The following is an 18146-nucleotide window of genomic DNA, read 5'->3' on the forward strand; positions in this document are numbered from 1 at the left end:
TTTCGAACTAGCAATTTTCTTATGCGGTATTTTTTTTTTCATCATAAACAAACAATGTGATTGATAGTGGGGGGTATTCGGATGATAATTTCCTGTTCTAATGATTCTCTCCACCGGAAGACGTTGTCTTTCTTGCAACTTACGGAACAAGTGCGGCTTTTTTTTGTCCTGGGGAAGCGGGAATGTGACGAGATATTAAATGTCTGCAAGGTCAGGTACAATTAAAATAGTTTTTCCACTCTTCTGCAGGTTAAATCTCTCAGAGATCCGGATAAACTTTATGGTTGATCTGCGTAAGACGGGCGAATGTTGGGAGGTAGATTTATAATAATAAAAAAAAAGGTGGCAATATATTGTCTCATGGCTAAACCGCGAAACAAGGCACGAGTTCCGTTGCTGCCTCCAATTGAGCTTTGGCTTAGGCTGCGCGCGCAAAATGAAAGAGAGAGTGAATCGCGTATAAAATCAACTAGCCAAATCCACAAGCAGTCATTAAGTTGCCACTATTCGAATCAGTAGGATCCCCCTTTTTTAGTCACAATATTCTTCTGGTTGTTGTACAAAGTCTATTTGAGACATATCAAGAGTTAAGACAAAACAAAAAAATCTGTGATCTCTTTTAGTTGGTATACACAACCGCACAAAACAGGCCAATTTGCCTCTCTACCATTCATCCTATAAACCAGTGATAATCACAGGGATTATAAATCGATTTACAATCATGAAATTTGTAAGTGCAAAAAGTATTTTCACTTCCTAAAAATGCTCGAGAGTGGAGGGAATTTAAAAAAAAAAAGAAGCTTTGAGAAGTATGAGGAAGTGTCCACGGATAATTATGAGGAATTTTTGGTGAATAAATGTTGGTGCGTGGTTCAATTTGTGAGTGATGAGATGCTCCCTGGTGCTTTAGTATCTTGCAGTTTATTAGCGCAATTTACATTTAAATTATTTAAGACCATCTTCAAGTGCTTGGTGTGAGCTATAATGTTGCCGAGAAAGTTTATAACCAAAGAGAGATGGGATAAAATGGCAATTTTGTAATACTTATGCTGTCCAGAGAGTGAACTTCATTATCAATCTCTAACTCCCCAGCATTAAGTCCAGCAATTTTAAATCCAAAAAGGCCACAATAAATTCTCCAAGAGTGTAGTGGCAATAATACTCCTCAAAAATTGTGCACAAAGTGTTACGTGAATTGCAGTATTAAACATTTGATCGATATGGCAATTTACGAGTGTGAGGCCCATTAATAAGAGCTTTCAGCTTTAGCATTGTTACTTGATCAACGATTTTTTTTGTTTTCTAAATTTAACAAGAAAAAAAATCCGCGTAATCAGAAAGAATCGCAAACACAACATACTTGAAGAGAGCGAAAAGAAAAAAATTACAACTAATGCGATCTTATGCACGAATAAATTCAGTAGATGGACTCTTGTAGAGTCAGAGATTACATAAAAATCCTCCATTGAGGTTGAAGTTAGCCAAACTCGTTACTTAATTACTTCCGATTACACCAATGCAGATCGCGTCATTATCTTCTGACGGAGCTCCTCTTGGTGTTCTTTTATTGCAAAAAGTTGTACGATTTGTTAATTTAAGTGATTTACATATGAAAGTCAAGGATGGTATATTTCAGAATTTATTCTCAATTACTTACTGCAATTCCGCTATTTTACGAGGAAATTAAAATAATTGCACTGTTACTTCAAGTTCATATGCGTCAGTCAATTGCATTAGTCAGCATGTTAGTGGGATATTAATAACTAAATCGTGATCAATAGTGCGATATGCTAAAGATTGATGCAAACATTCGAAAAAAAAACGAAAGATTTCAACGCCAAACAACGAACCCAGATGTTCACTATTAAACTACTTTTTAACTTGACCGATCCAAATGCTGCACTACTCATAGTTAGGTCACGCAGAATATCGTATTTCAATGGATATTTTCCTGAATTATTTCAATAGATTTATCATCTTGGAATCATACAAAAATTGCGTAGTAAATTATACATTAAAACCGGATGCTTTAAATAAAATTAATTCAAAATCTCAGGAAGGTGAAATATTGTCTGTACATGTTGATTAACGATAAGAAGAAATAGTTGTGCTAAAAGTGCAATTAAAACAAGCATTTTATCTCTACTATGATATCTTGGGGAAAATGATGTAATTTTACCAATGAAAACGCTAAGTTAAATTGGAGAACTATGTTTTGAACATTTTTTTTAATTTTTGTAATTTTTAAACTTATTTCAAAAGAGAAAAGGGATTTAGTTTTACTCAAATATTAACTTCAAATTCTTCAAATACAATATTAATTTTACTGAGGAGTAAAAGTTTTTTGATCTTCTTTACGTACCTTTGAAAAAACTATCAAGTGAATATCAAATGAATTTATAACTTGAACCATTTTGTTTGTGTTTTTTAAAAGAAAACATAATTTTTGTTTTTTTTTCAAAATCAGTAGAAATCTTAAGGGGTAACATCTACCAGAACGTTCAAAATTAACGATTTTTTTTGTGAATACTTTGTAACTTTCCTAATGTATCGATCAATAAGAAATTTCCATACGTTATTGCGTACAGTGGCGCTCAATAATTTAAAGACACTCGATTTTTTACATGTATTTTTTTTATTATTTCATGTTAAAAGAAGCAAGTGTATGTTGCCAAAACACGTTCATGTTTAGAATTTTTTTGGATTGCACAATTTGCGTAATTGGTATAGGGGGAAGTGGGGCTATATTGAGCTGTGGGGTTACATTGATATTCGATTTTTTCTCATATTTCTAAAGGAAACTTTGCCTTAACGTAATATAATTTAGATAGACAAAACAATTGTGAATCCAAATAAAACAATTATAAAGATCAGCTGCCTTTAGAAATATGCGAAAAAATTGTATATCAATTTAGCCCCACAGCTCAATATAGCCCCACTTCCCCCTAAACAAAATGCTTAGTTGATTGTTAGTACAATAGTCTCTCAAATCTGAATCTCTCAAATTCAAACAACGTGACGGACGGTTGAATTCAAAATGCCAATTGTGGGGTTATGTAAAAAAATTCATGTTGTGTAGGATTGAAAATCATATTTCCGTGCTACTTCCTGAATATTTACATTACATTATGAGCGAATAAAATGAAAAAGAAGTTCGTCACTACGAAGATTTGTGAGAAATTATGGGAATTTGATTCAAAGTACAATTTAACCCATTTCTTACCATGGTATTATATATCATACACAAATTGAGTGATTTTAGATAATTTATTCCTGGGCAACTGGTATTCGAATTGTTGTCGTGAATAATTTTTTTCGTTACTTTAGTCCTTTAATTACTTGGGAAAAATAGCCTGACTGAGATGGAAATACATTTTATTGTTCTTTTCTCGCTTCTCGGAAAGTAATGCAAAAATCCCGTCAAATTTGTTAAAATTGGCCCTCATCATCTTTCCTGATTTGAATTCTGGTTGCCAATGTGTTTACTTGGATTGTTACTCTATCTAAACCCAGGGGGGTGACATTAGCTCTGAAAAATGCGACCAATTTTAGTGCAAATTTTTCCCTGTTTTCGTACACATTTCACGAGATATCTCCAAAACTACGTAGGTTGCCAATTTGGGGTTTTCGGTTGCTTATTCAATATTAAGTTTGCTTTTATTTTGCATTTATATTTTTTGCTAATTTATTCTACACTGACAGAAAACAGATAATAAACCCAAAAGTTTTTTCGGCACGCTAGAAACATATGGGAACATAGGAAATGTCATGTCCCTGTCTAAATTAGTAGAGCTTGTGATGAATTAATGAACAGAATTTAAATTCAGTAACGGTTAAGACGCGTGTTTGAGAGCGGCTCCCCGCGCCCCCACAATAGATACATTTTTTCTTTTCAAAAAAATCATCTATTAATCTGTATGAAACTAATTTCAGAATATGGACACTACCTCAAGTATTTCTAATACATTGGCTGAATGGGTTAATCTCACATAAATTCCGTTAGTTTTGAAAATATCGTTCGAATTTGCGAGATGAAAAATGTCAAATTGAGAGACTATACTGTATCTGTTTTAGACGATTTCTGACATGAATAATGAAACTGGCTACATAGTGCTGTCAACTGTCAAAAAATAATGCAAAACAATATTAGATATGGATCTTACAAATGGCATCAGATGCTATTTACACCTGTTTTTAACTTTAATAATTTAAATTTGGCATTAAAGGCGTCTACACATTGGGAACAATTTTCGTCAAAAATTGCGTTTTTGACAGAAATTTGACGTTTCCCTCTATAACGCTGCAGGGAATTTCCTTCAAAAAAGCAATTTTTGACAAGAATTGCTCCCAATGTGTAGAGGCCATAAAATAGGAAAAATATGTGTCATTAAATTATTTAGAAGCACAGTATGTCTTAAGAAAAAAAATATTTTTTATATTTCAATTATTATATGTTATAAACAATATCAATCGGTAATTTCTTTTTCTTTTAGTAAAGGAAAAAATAGAATCTGGGTTTTTGTTTTGTAAAACTGCTTAAACCTTTGTTCGCTATCGATTTAACAAATTTTCACATTTTTTTCAATTCAGCTATATATTGCACTTAAAATGCTCTTGGAATACGGCTGTCGTCGACTTATCATAAGCGACTTTATCGGGAAAACGGTAGAAAATTCTAATGACGGGTCGTATTTGCAATAGATTTAATTTTAATTAAAAATGACTGCATAATGTTATTGCCAACTGTTTCATGGGATCAGAATGATAAGAGTTAAGGGCTTTGGAGGTAGAAATGACAGCATATCTTTTCAATAAACTTTCAACAAATAGTATGACAAGAAAGCATTGAGGATATTTACACTGCCGCATGATTGAGATTGAACAAGATGAAACTGTTCAAATCGGATTTTTGGGACAATTCAGTATCAATCTATTGTGGCGGTATAAATGGCCTCATTGGGTTTCTGTTATGAGATTCGTTTAATGAGAGCGTTTTTAGATTACTGTCTTAGATTGAGGTTAAATTGTCCCAAGATCTCACTGAGACCATTTATACTGCTGCATTAGATTGCGATTGAACTGTTCAAATAGGATTTTTTTTGACAATTCTGTCTCGATCTCTATTGTGGCGGTATATATGGCCTCATTAGTTTTCCATTATGATTAGATTGTCTTAGATTGAGGTTAAATTGTCCCAAAATCCCAAAATCTCAGTGAGATCATTTAAATCGCTGCATTGGATTTAGATTGAACTGTCCCAAAATCTGATTCTAATCTTGTGGGCTTATATCTTAACGTATATATCATAATTAGAATCACCTTGTTTTCTTGCAATATTTAGAAAAAAATAGCTAAGCTTTTATCCTTGCTCTTTTCTTTTTAGCTTTTTCAGATCTTAATTTTTTGGAGAAAGTTGAAACAGGTCACAAAAATAATTTGTTTTCTGTCGCTTTACCACTAAGAACCATTAGATTAGGTCAGATTGAATGTCAAATGCTACTCCGGAATTTCCTTTCGTGCGCCTAGAATTTTTTTGGGACAAATGGGACAGTTTGCATCTAATTCGATACGAGAGGTCGTATTGGATTTTCCGTTGACATCGAGAAAATTAAAATGCCTCATGGATTTTATATGTGAAATTTACAACCCGTTCATGTTAACACTAAATAAACCTACCAAGACCCGGTTAAATTGACCGATTTTAAATTAACACATATTTAAGCGGTACAATGTGACAATCAAAATTCATGAATTTCTTAAAATATTTTTCAGTGTTTAAATTTTAATTTTTTGTTCCTTTCTATAAGACAAATTTGTTGAGTATCCTATCCTACCGCGGTTTGTAATTTGACCGAAAAATGACCAAAAACGGTCGGTAGGTTTAGTCTTTTAAGATGGTTTAAACTACAAAAGCTCCGTGTGCAGCCTGTAAATTAATAAATAAATTTGGACATCCTAATTAGTGGGATTTGTTCTTCAATAAACAAGCGTGAAATGCAAAATTTATGATTAAATTTCAGATGAATACCGCGACTGATTAGATTTCATGGGAAGAGAGAACCCTCGATTGAGTGCGTAAAGTGTCGTTGATCGAAGCTTGTTTTACCTCGAATGTCACGGTGAGGAAATTTAGTGGAAAAATGTGCGAGTTGAAAAAAAAAAGTGTGAATTAGTAGCACAAGATTAAGAGAGACATAATAATCTTGCCCACTTTTCTACTCTCAATATTGCAGTCAATTTATACGTGGTTTATTTTTTTATTTCTCACTCTAACCGTCAATTTTCAAAGTCATTAACACATAAATTGTTGTGAGGAAATAGAGAAATATGTCTGATCACGTTGCAATAGCGCGTAATTATTTACAAAATGTCTTGTAAAATATTTATATTAGGTATTTTTTTGTCGGTGAGACAAAGGTGTGAATGGTATGTCAGATATTTTTGCATCTGTGCACAGGTTTTTTGCAAAAAAAAATGTTGTTCTGGGTGGCAAATCATCCTAAGATAATGGTATGTAAATGGGATTTGGAGGAAGTAGCAGTTAACATTGTCTTTGCGAGGAAATCCGTTACATTTTTACCATCATGTTTATGCTGACAAGTCAGTAGGAAAATTTATTTTACCATAACAAACTGATACGCAATAGTGCAAGAGACGACCCAATTGTCTGATGAATTGCCACATATTTTCATATTTCAAATGAAAATATCTATGTCTCTGGCGATATTCAATTTATGTCATCGTGTCAACATTGCAATTGCACCGTAAGCTCATCAGCAATTACATATCTCAGAAATGCAATTGTAAGATGGAGACGCCGGGTGATTGAGTAAGGATTTTATCCATATGGCGCTTTTGAGATATTGCACTCTTAAGAAGTCATGGAGATTGAACTTATGGAGCGGTACTTGCTCTTTTTTTATATTGTTGTTTAATAAGATATATCTTCCTATTGTTTATTGTTAATTTTTTTGCGGGACATTTTAATATAGTTATTGAGAAAAATAGAATAAACTTCCGCGAAAATTAATCATAACCTCAAAGATTTGGTTTTAGTTTATAAGAGACGATTTTGGTTAAATATTGCTTATTTTGAGCGTACAAGAATTACATATTCATAATGTTAAAGTTTATTAGAAATTCTTTATTTTATCGGAAACATCGGAATAGTGATAAAAGCTTTACGATTCTTCGAAATCTCAACATAACCTTAAATTTTAAAGGTCTTCATTAACCTTAAATTTTCTATGCTTTGGTTTTACTAATTCAGTGTTGTTAAAAAAACGAATAATCACGGAAGCTAAAACTTCACCACAATCCTTAAAAGTCTTCGAACGTAACCCCAATTTCTTTTTTTTGTTGGTTATAATTTTAAATTTGACTATTTGATCTCAAGTTAAATAACCTAAAAAAATAATAAATTAGGATATTGGTCAGCCATTCGGTTCTGTTACTAAGTTACTTTAAATATAATTTCAAATAGTTTAATTTTTGCCGTGCTAAACAGTCTTCAGGGAGAGAGGCTAAACTTCTAGTTTAAAGACCGCTTTAGTTTCTATTTTCTCAATCTTCCTGATTTTCAGCTCGATTGGAATACACCTCCGTATATAGAAATTAGTTTTTATATATTTTGCACATAACCTCAAATGTTATTTTACTGCTCGAACTCTAAGAGAGAGCAGTTATACAATCCACTTTTTCAACTTGTAACATGGCTAGAGGCCAAACGGTACGAGATATCGACTTCCGGCATTTGACGACACCCCATAGGTTAACATTATCTAGGATAGTCTTTCTTCTTTTTCCCCTACCCCCTCTAAAACCATGTTTTTTGGTTTATTTCGAAAACGACTCCTACGATTTTCTTTAATTTTCTAACATGTTTTAGAGGTAGCCAGGGCGAATATTTCGTCCTTGGCCATCTATGCTCGAAAACCATTTCGATATCGAATTTTCGAACATCAAAGTTTAATCACATTGAAGGGCCTATTTTTCAACCGATTTTCTTAAATTTGGATTTTTTTGAAAGATCTTGAAATTTCTAACCCGACTGGATCGGTCACAATCGGTCATGAGTAGGGGAAAGTGTGTTACCTTCGGACGATTTATGATTCGCACAAATCATTTTTTTCAATGTGTTATAAATGATTTTGGCTCATTATATTATTATATTTTAATAAGCTACTCTAATGCCTTATATTTTCAGAAAAGAGCTATGGGTGAAATTCATAAGGAACATAGAGAAAAAATTAAATTGTCCGAAGCTTGAGTCGTCCCAAGGTAGCGCGCTTTCCCTTACTCGTAAATGATTTACTCTTCTCGGATTTACTTTTTATTTGTTCGTAAACTTCCTACTTATACTAAAATATTCTAAAACCTACTTTTCTTAATCAATTTCTTATTTTGAAATGACTTTTTAAATTTATCAATCATTTTAATCGGTAGTAAAGCGGTATGTACCCAAAAAGTAAGCGAAAAGATAATACACGGATAGCTCTTTCTCGTGAGTTCGAGCACTCCGCAAAGCTGGAACACTTTTTTTAAATAAGTTTTGTTTCAAATGTCACATATTATCTATTTTGTATTTAATTGAAGAGAAACGGATAATATAAAGCGATTAAAGAAAATTTGAACAAGGAAAATAGTAGTTACAATATTCGCAAAGAACCTTAAATAATAAGGTTAAGTCCTGTGAACATAACCTCAATTTTTAAATTCGTTACATCTCATATTCTATCGACTTATGACTCATTTTGAGCTGAAAATAAGTGTTAGACTTATTTGACATTATGAACTGTAATTTTCGGAAGTTTCGTAGCACTTTGCTTTGAATCTGATCCTTGGTAACATATCGACGACTCAGAATATAAGTCGAACAACTCGATTTTTTACAAAATTCGTTTTATTCGGTTTTTCGATATTCCTTTATAACCTCACCTTCTCTGTGAATATTATACCTGAAGGATAATTATTCTCAAAGTTATAAAGGTTTTTAATCTTAAAACTTCTATACTCAGTATGCAAAATCTCAGCTTCAAATTGATCTTCTCTAAAATTTGCCTTTTGCGACTTATTTGTAATACGGGCTTCAGATGTAAGACTTAGCCAAACGGCTTATCTGCTCTAATTTTTTATCAATCACGATTTTTTGGAAAAATTTAACTTAGGATTGGATTATTACAGATAAGAGACCTATAGATTCAATTCAATTTTTTTCAATTCAATTTATTTTCATCTCATTTTGTCTTTTTACCCCCTTCCCATGCGTCCATCGCCGTCTTAGCGTTGCTTCCAGTCTCCAGGACTAAACGATGGAAACGTCCTTTCACAGACTGTATGTTATTTGTTACAAAGTCATTGTTACAATTGATTCTCAAAAAGCAATAAAATTGCTCGGTATTCAGGATTTTCAGACCTTTGGGAACTGGGCTAAACCTCTAGTCTGAAGACCGCTTTACTCTGAGCTATCGATATATTTATTAGCTAGTTGTATACCTCACATTTCTTGAAAAGAACTATGGGCAAAATTCATTCAAAAACATTAGAAAATTTTAAGTTCTGTTAAACTTTGCTTATCCGAATTTTCAAAACCTCCCCTTGCAGTTCTTAAACACGTTTTAGAAAGAGTGAAATTCGGGTTATTTCCAACTTACAATAATCTTCGTTTTGTAAACATGTTTTTGACATTTCAGTTAGTGAGATCTAGATGTAGTCATTCTTGCTTACTCTCATAAAAAGTTTTAAAAATATGTTTACAAAACAAAAGTTATTGTGCGAACACCAATATGCATAGTAACTGTTGTGTTCTAAACACGTTTTTGACAATTTTAATGTGAGTGACTGAGATCTTAATCTAGTCATAGACAATTTGGAAACATATTTACAAGCAATACTTATTGTGCGTTGGGCATTAGATTTATGCCCAACGCACAATAACTTTTGTTTAGTAAACATATTTTTGACATTTCAATGAGAGTGAGTGAGATCTATATCTAGTCATCTAGTTTATTCTCATGGGAAATTTTGAAAACATGTTTACAAACAAGAGTTATGACCAACGCACAATAAATTTTGTTTTGTAAACATTTTTTTGACATTTCAATGAGAGTGAATAAAACAGAAATCTAGTTATCTCGTTTTCTCTCATAGGAAATTTTGAAAACATATTTATAAACAAAAGTTATTGTGCGTTGATCATTATTGTGTTCTGGGGTCATTATGCTCAATACACAATAACTTTGTTTGTAAATATGTTTTCAAAATTTCCCATAAGAGTGAGCAATATGACTAGATCTAGATCTCACTCACTCTCATTGAAATGTCATAAATATATTTACAAAACAGTATTTATTGTGCGCTGTTCATTATGCTCAACGCGCAATAACTTTTGTTTGTAAACATGTTTTCAAAATTTCCTATGAGAGAGAGAGTGAGATGACAGGATCTAGATTTCATTCACTCTCATAGGAAATTTTGAAAACATGTTTTCGAACAAAAGTTATTGTGTGCTCTGCTAGGCATTATGCCCAACGCACAATAACTTTTGATTTTTCAACACGTTTTTCACAATTTTAATGTGAGTGAATGATATTTAAATCTAGTCATCTCTTTCGCTCTCATAGGCAATTTTGAAAACATGTTTACGAACAAAAGTTATTGTGTGCTCTGTTAGGCATTATGCCCAACTCACAATAACTTTTGTTTAGTAAACATGTTTTTGACATTTCAATGAGAATGAATGAAATCTAGATCTAGTCATCTCGCTCATTCTTACAGAAAATTTTGAAAAAATGTTTACAAATAATATTTATTGTGCGTTGGGCATTAGATTAATATTATTTTCCATATAAATTCCTTCATCTCTGTATAAAATAAGATCGATGGATGTAAAGTAAACATTCCACACGTGACGGTTCTTCTATCTCTTCAATATAAAAGCTCACATGGTGCATTTTAATAGAGTAAATAAGTGAATTTGAAGTATTGAAAATCTTGAGTGAGAGAGAAGCCTAATTAACTAGGCACACGGCAATTGCATGGCAAAGTGAAAAGAGCTGCTGAACTGAGGCAGAATTATATGAAGTAATGTTTAGTTTGTTTTATGATTTTATAACAGCAAAATTGAAGTTTATTTATTTTTTGAGTCATACCATAAATACAAGAAGGTGCTTTTTCAATAGGATACCCCACTTATCTCAGTCCCAGTGTATTCAAATGAAAGTGCAGTGTGCTTGTAAAGTTATAGAGAAAAGCTCCTGAACAACTTTTTGACACAATTCACTCTCTGGTGTATATGCAGAAAGAGATCTTTTTTGCACCAACATCTTTCCTCCATTGAGAAATTAATTGCACAGTAATTTTGAAAAGCGATAGTTTTGTAATTTTCCTCAAGCTTTTTTTTTATATTCTCTCTTCTATCCTCTCCACCCCACCTCGAGCATAGTTCTTTTGCATAACGAATGGGTAATTGTTATTTTTGCCATTTGAAAATTATGTCTCTTGCAGTTCTTAGTTTGTTTCTCCATCTGTGTGTCCAGCAGTCTCGTGATGGCCCAATATTTTGGTGGCGATCGCTTCAACTTTGGCTACAATGCCCTTTCCGGTGACTTTGGTGGACCATCCGCCTTCAGTCAATTCGGACAGACGGGTAGTAGTGTTAGGGACCCACGACAGGATAGAGGTACTGGTAATTAACATTTTACTCATCAATCATTCCTGACCATTTAGTGATACCATCCCACATTGAACTCCCATTTGTAGTTTGGACCTTGGTGAGCGAAGATACATTTATATATATATATTTTCCTTTATTCATTACTATCTTTTATCAATATTTACCATTAGTGAAAATTTTTCCAAAAAACAAAAAAAATACTGGGCTATTGCATAAAAGTGTCTTATGGAAAATGACCTCATTTCCTTCTCACGAATAACAGTGATTCGAGGGGAGAAAATTATAATTAAATTCATTATGAAATATTTAATGATCGTCATGAAGTCGCATGGAGGAAAAGCATTGACATCTCATTTAGTCAGTCATTGAGGTAGAACCCACTGTCATTGTGCTTTCGGTATATACTTCAAGTTAACATCAAAAGTAACACGCGACACTTTGGGCATTTGGCCACAAATTGGGACATTGAATGACGAAAGATTGCCGGTCAAAACTTGTGACCCGAAAGTCTGCAAAAATTGGCAAAAAAGTTTTGCAATTCTCACGCAAATTCTGATAATTGGATTTACCAGTTGAGATTGAATCTCTTTACCGTCTTTACCACAATCTCTTGATATAATGATTTATCTGATTTATCGAAAAAAATGCCTTACTGCAATTTCGTAATACATTGTGAATTTTTGGCAGAAAAAACATGAGGATATCGGATTAAATTCTTTCTCAAGTTCAGAACTTAGGGGGAAGTGGGGCACCCATGTATTGAGGTACCTTTGGAAACTAGGCTTTCTTCTGCTATTTTTAAACGAAACTGGGCTTTACCATTATTTAATTTAGCTCGGAAAATCAATTGTGAAGCTGAATTTAAATTATGATAACCCTAAATCCCTTTTAAAAATAGAAGAAAAACGCCCAATTTCAGAAGTACCTTATTTCAAAGGTATCCTACTTCCTACTATTCCCATTAAAATAAAATTTCGTAAGGAATGAGGAATTATAAGGGGAAAGTGCCCATGCTTGATACCATTGGAAGCTTCGTAATGACTAAATTTTCTATGTTTCACAATATATATGTGACTCATCTCAACCATATTTTAAAAACTATGGGAAAGTGGCCAGTTTTTAAAATATATTGCGGAGTCAGGTTTATTGAGAAACGTAGGAAAAATTTAGTCATTACGAAGCTTCCAATGGTATCAAGCATGGGCACTTTCCCCTACTAAGAAAAACAGAAGTTCTTTTTAAGACTAATCTCATCTTCTGAACTGTAGCTTTAAAAAATAAGAAAAGATTGACAAAGAACTTCAATTCAATTTATTGTCACTTCACTTGATTCCTCTACGCCTAATACGTTTCTCGCCGTTTTAATGGTATTTCCAGTCTCCGGGGCAAGAACAAAAGGATTTTAATTTGTTATAATAGCGTTTTTTTAAATACGATATACAGGGAAAGGACTTTTTGGTATTATTCGAAAATAAAGGTAGGTTTGATCCTTAAGGGGTTACGTGGGTCTAGAAGACTAAAAAACAGCATAATACATTTTTCTAAAAATATTTTCTTCAACATAATGAAATATTAATTTTAATTCAAGCACTTAAGCATATGAAAGTACAATATATAAACTAGGTTTTCTGAAATTTCAAAAATTTCAAAAATTCAGCCGTCTATTGGGACCTGATTTTTGGAAGCAATTTTTTGACAAAACTTACTTTGCGGTAGCTACGATTTTTGAAGTAAATTCTTTTGAAGTTTAAAAACTAAATACTCCCTCCGTTCCGAAATAAGTCGTACGTTTGGGAAAAATTCTTGTTCCGAAATAAGTCATACGTTTGGGAAAAATTGGGATTAAGGGAAAGTTTGTTGGTAAATGTTTTGTGTATCAACAATTATCTCTTATAAGGAACTATTGCTAATGTCCTGAACTAAAATTGGGGTCCAGTCTTCATGATAAGATGAGGAACAAATGTCTTAAAAACATCTTATTTTTGGCGTTTTATTTTCAATCTAAAATAGGTGTAGAATGGTGAGAGATACAGACTTTGGACCTTCGGGGGACCCCCCCACAAGTTGACCCTGGGACCAGTAATATGTCCTTTATTTTGCCCCCACTCCTTCCCTTCCCCTCCAAAATCATGTTTTTTGGGATTGCTCGAAAACACGTCGTGCGATTTTTTCTTCAATTCTGGATATGTTTTAGAGAAACATATAAATGGTCCCAGGGTCAACTTATGGGGGGTCCGCCGAAGGTCCCAAGTCCCTATCTCTCACCATTTTGCATCCAGATATGCCAACACATAAAAAAGGATGTTCTTTTTATTGCTTATTTTGCAAAATTTGAGATATAAAAAATGTCATATCGGTAATAACTGTTGAGTTCTACTTGTGCATACTAAAAATTTAGAACAAATTCTAGCCTGTAATGTTAATCACAGTCCATTATGTAGTAATTAACTACCTACCGGAGCTCTTTGAAAAAAACGCGAAAAATGGACAACTTCACCTTATAAATTCCTCAACTTACCATCGTAATAGGATCCCGATATTATCCCTGAACATGGAGGATAGTTCATACACAAGATATTTGCAAATAACAAAAACATTCTCTGAAACCATTCCTTAATCCCTAATTTTTCGCCAAACGTACGACTTATTTCGGAACGGAGGGAGTATTTCCTATTAGCAGATATTTTAAGAAATTCAAGAAGTTTGATGGTGACATTGTACCGTTTAACGTTATTAAACGTTATTAAACGTTCAAATGCTACTATATAAATGCATGACTTTTCATAATAAGGTAAAGTGTCCTCTTTCGACTGGTAGATTTATTTATTCAATTTATTTATATTTGCTATAACATTTAGCGTATGATCTAACATAAATAGGTCAATTATTCCATGAATAATACGAACCAGTGACAAATTCATAGAAATTGACGAAATTGACCATGAAACATTCAAAAATTGACCCACCACCGGTCGAATGGAGGAACCCGGTCGAGTGAGGGTACTTTACCTTATGTCCATCTGATATATATTTTAGTGTTTGCTTTTAATTTTTTTTGTCTTTTTGTAGAATTTTTTTCATATGCTCTACCTACCATACCCGGTCCAAATGACCGGTATTGGAAAACGTTATCCAAGAACAAAACAGCCGAGTGCAATAAATTCTATTCCAACTTTCAGGACAAATTTGTATAAAACGAAATCAACTCAAATTTGTAGATATTCCACTGTATAAAAACGGTTCCAAAAGAAAACTCTAACAAAATTGTAACTTTATTTTGTAACGAAACTGTGAAGAAAACTTTTTGGAACAAACAAATATCTTCTCTAGGTACAAATTTATTCCAAAAAAATTGTTCCAAGGAAAACTTGTTCCAATATTTTGGTCAGTGTCCATGTCCAAGAGTTTTTACCGTGTAGCCACCTGGAATGTTCTGATAACATGTATGTTAGGGCGTTTTAACAAGGAAAAAAAAATTGGCACTTTTCAGGGTGCTGTATTTGATGAGCAAAGAAATACAAATGTTCTCAAAGACAAATGTTCTCTGCAGAACATTTTTCTGATTTTATACTACATCCAAGACAACATCCAAGACTAAAAGGAGGCGATAGTGTAGTCTTTGATAATCTATTTCTTTCAATACCGGTCAATTTGACCGGGTTTTGGTAGGTTTAGTGTTAAAGGTATTCGAAAATCTAGTCCAAACGGCTGAATTTCTATATTTTTTTCAAATGTAGATTTCAGAAAATATAGTTTAAATGTTATACTTTAATGTGTTTAAGAGCTTGAAATAATTTCTTTTTATTATGCTGAAAAACGTAATTAAAAAATAGCTGTTTTCTAGTCTTTGTAATCCACATAAACTCTTAAATAAAATTCGAAAGAAATGGCATATTTTTCTCTCGTTCTTTTTTTTTTAATTTACGCTGTGTTATTTTTGATTTTAATCTATAAAATATCTATCGTAAATATTCTACTAGTAAGATTTGTATGTTTACTGGAGATCCTTCCATAAGAATAAAACCCAAAGAGATGTTTTGCATCAAAGTTCTTGAATAGAGTTGATCCTTCTTTACAGAACTATTTTAGTAATATAAGTAAAGGATTCCATGCAGTAAGACTTTTAAAATTTTTATCAATTTAATCCTTTTAAATAAGATCTTCAGTTACGGCTATATTTCGGGAGAGAAAGCCATAAGGCATAAAGTAGATAGAACGCTTCAAGAGTAGGCGAAAGCGCGGTACCTTCGGACGGCTCAAGCTTCGGACAATTTAATTTTTTCTCTATATGTTCCTTGTGGATTTCACTCATAGGCCCTTTCTTAAAATTTCAGTTACGTTTCAGACGGTAAATGCAAGCTATTGAGGCAATTTTCTTTGGGATTAGTATGTTTGAGGCATAGGGCTACTCTGTCTGTATCTCAGACGTAACATATATAAACAATTTCTGCTCAGAATATTGCACATGAATCTTAATCACAAAAATTTGGATCAATTTGATTTAAAAATGTACCTCGGCGATCCATCAAAAAATTTTTAAGAGGATTCTTTAAAATAACAGTACGACTCTAATAGAGTAAAGGCATTTAATTCATGTGTATCTGCAATATTCTAAGTTATTAATTGTTGTACTTACTATTTCTTTCGTTAGAAATTGTCTCAGGTTCTTACTTAACAAAAATAATTTAAAAGTTTGACAATAACCCTGGAATTTTACATAATTTTTCGCGGTGTTTAAAATTTTTAGGGGTTTGATTCTATATCGGGGTCGTACTGTATCAGAATTTAATACTTTTTATGAAATATGTCTCAATGATCTACTAGTAAAGGATCGAAGTAGAGAAACTATATTCATCAAATATTTCTTGGGATAGCAGAAAAAAAATGTAATATGCAAACAGCAGACTATCTTGTAATAATGCTCATCATTTATTCCGTAAGGTCGAGGGCATTTCTTACATAATTCAACTGCAACAGACTTTCGTTTTACAAATCTTTTGTTTTTTGTTGTCCATTGCCGAAAGCACGACTGAGCGCATTTTTTGTTGTAGATTTGAAAAACTCAAATTGTTTTCATCTCTAAAATTATTGCATCCTGCTTTGAGATCTCTCAATATGGTGTCAAGATCTTATGATGCAATGCTTCAATTAGTTTTATCACTTGTTTGGTGTTGTAAAACACTTTTTTTCGTGGGCTTACAACATTTTGAATTTGTTCTAATATTTTTACATCGTGTACCAAACAATTTTTTTTGCGATTTCTTTGAGTGTAATAGGGTCATGGCACTCCATTTAGACATTTTAGAACCCCTTCGAGACAACATAGGAAATAATAAATGTAAACTATTTATGTTCTTTGAGCTAAACATTAATCATATGACTGCAAGCATCTGTACATACAAGTCACACTAAATTATATTTTCATTTTTCAAATTTTTCTTGCAAATCACTGTCATAATGTTAGCAAATTCAGAACATTTCGCAACTTCCTTAAATGCATTTTGAGAGAAAATTTCCATGATTGATTTTTTTGTTGGAGGAAATACAAGAATCATCCGATTTTGGGTAATGTCCCTTTGACAAAACTTTCCTTTGAATCCCTCTTCCCTTAGGCCCTGTTGTCTTCCCACCCTCTCCAGCCAATGCTCCCGTGGAGTCCAGTGGGGTCATAGTTGGTGCCTCTGGCTATGGATTTGTACCACCGCAGACGCCCCAAAGTAAGCAACTATTTTGAGTGTCCCCTTAACCAGCAAATCCCGATAAATTGTTTCTAATTAATTGTAAATTTTCTGTACAGAGTGATGGAATTTATCGCTAAGTGTAATCTCTATTGCATAATAACTTTTTATTTTGCAAAAAGAAGAAGAAAAAAAACTAGCATAAGAGAGAAAGAGAAAAAAATCGTGAACCGCCATGGATGAATGGGAATTGTTGAATGAATGTGGTTGAATTATGTTAATCTGATGTAAGAAATATTTAATTACAAATAAGTGTACAATTTTATTTATTTGTGTATAAAATGTAAATAAATGAAAACCTTTTTAACATGTGGATAAACTTGTTGTATATATTATGCATAAATATTGTCCAAAACATCATTTTCTTGCACAAGTTCATCATCTCGGCAAATTGGTGCACTCATCAAGATTTTTGCACAAATGGATGTTTCTTGCTTAACATGGGGGACGGTATTGCAGAAATTCTGTATATAAAATGGCATATACGACCAATAAAATGGTTTTTTAAATAATAAAGTGTGTGAATAAGGGGTATAATTTGCAAGAAAATTGCAATTAAAAAGCAACGATACATTGGAGATATTGAATTTGACCGCGAGAAATTGTTGTTTAATTGACTGGATTGATGGGATCTTAACATTGATATGTTAACTGTGTAAAATTGGTGTGAAAATGCTTGATGGTTTGATTGCTGATTGCTGAACTGATTCCGATGGCGTGTGATTCATTTGTGA

At 32.7% G+C, this 18146-nt stretch overlaps 1 protein-coding gene across 4 annotated transcripts in view; it reads left to right on the forward strand.

Moving 5' to 3' along the window:
- LOC129798601 (cysteine and histidine-rich domain-containing protein morgana) overlaps positions 1 to 18146 on the forward strand; it is a 58000-nt gene that overhangs the window by 34328 nt on the left and 5526 nt on the right. Inside the window, exons 3-5 of one of the 4 annotated variants that reach the window (XM_055841824.1) lie at positions 11506 to 11686; positions 17287 to 17391; positions 17472 to 17731. In XM_055841824.1, the coding sequence (XP_055697799.1) occupies positions 11506 to 11686; positions 17287 to 17391; positions 17472 to 17476 (291 nt within the window). In that variant the 3' untranslated portion in view covers positions 17477 to 17731. Of the gene's footprint in view, positions 1 to 11505; positions 11687 to 17286; positions 17732 to 18146 lie in introns of those variants that run through there. The other 3 variants (XM_055841822.1, XM_055841823.1, XM_055841826.1) reach the window with 3 other exon arrangements.

Source organism: Phlebotomus papatasi, chromosome 1, assembly GCF_024763615.1.
Source record: "Phlebotomus papatasi isolate M1 chromosome 1, Ppap_2.1, whole genome shotgun sequence".
Taxonomy (NCBI): Eukaryota; Metazoa; Arthropoda; class Insecta; order Diptera; family Psychodidae; genus Phlebotomus; species Phlebotomus papatasi.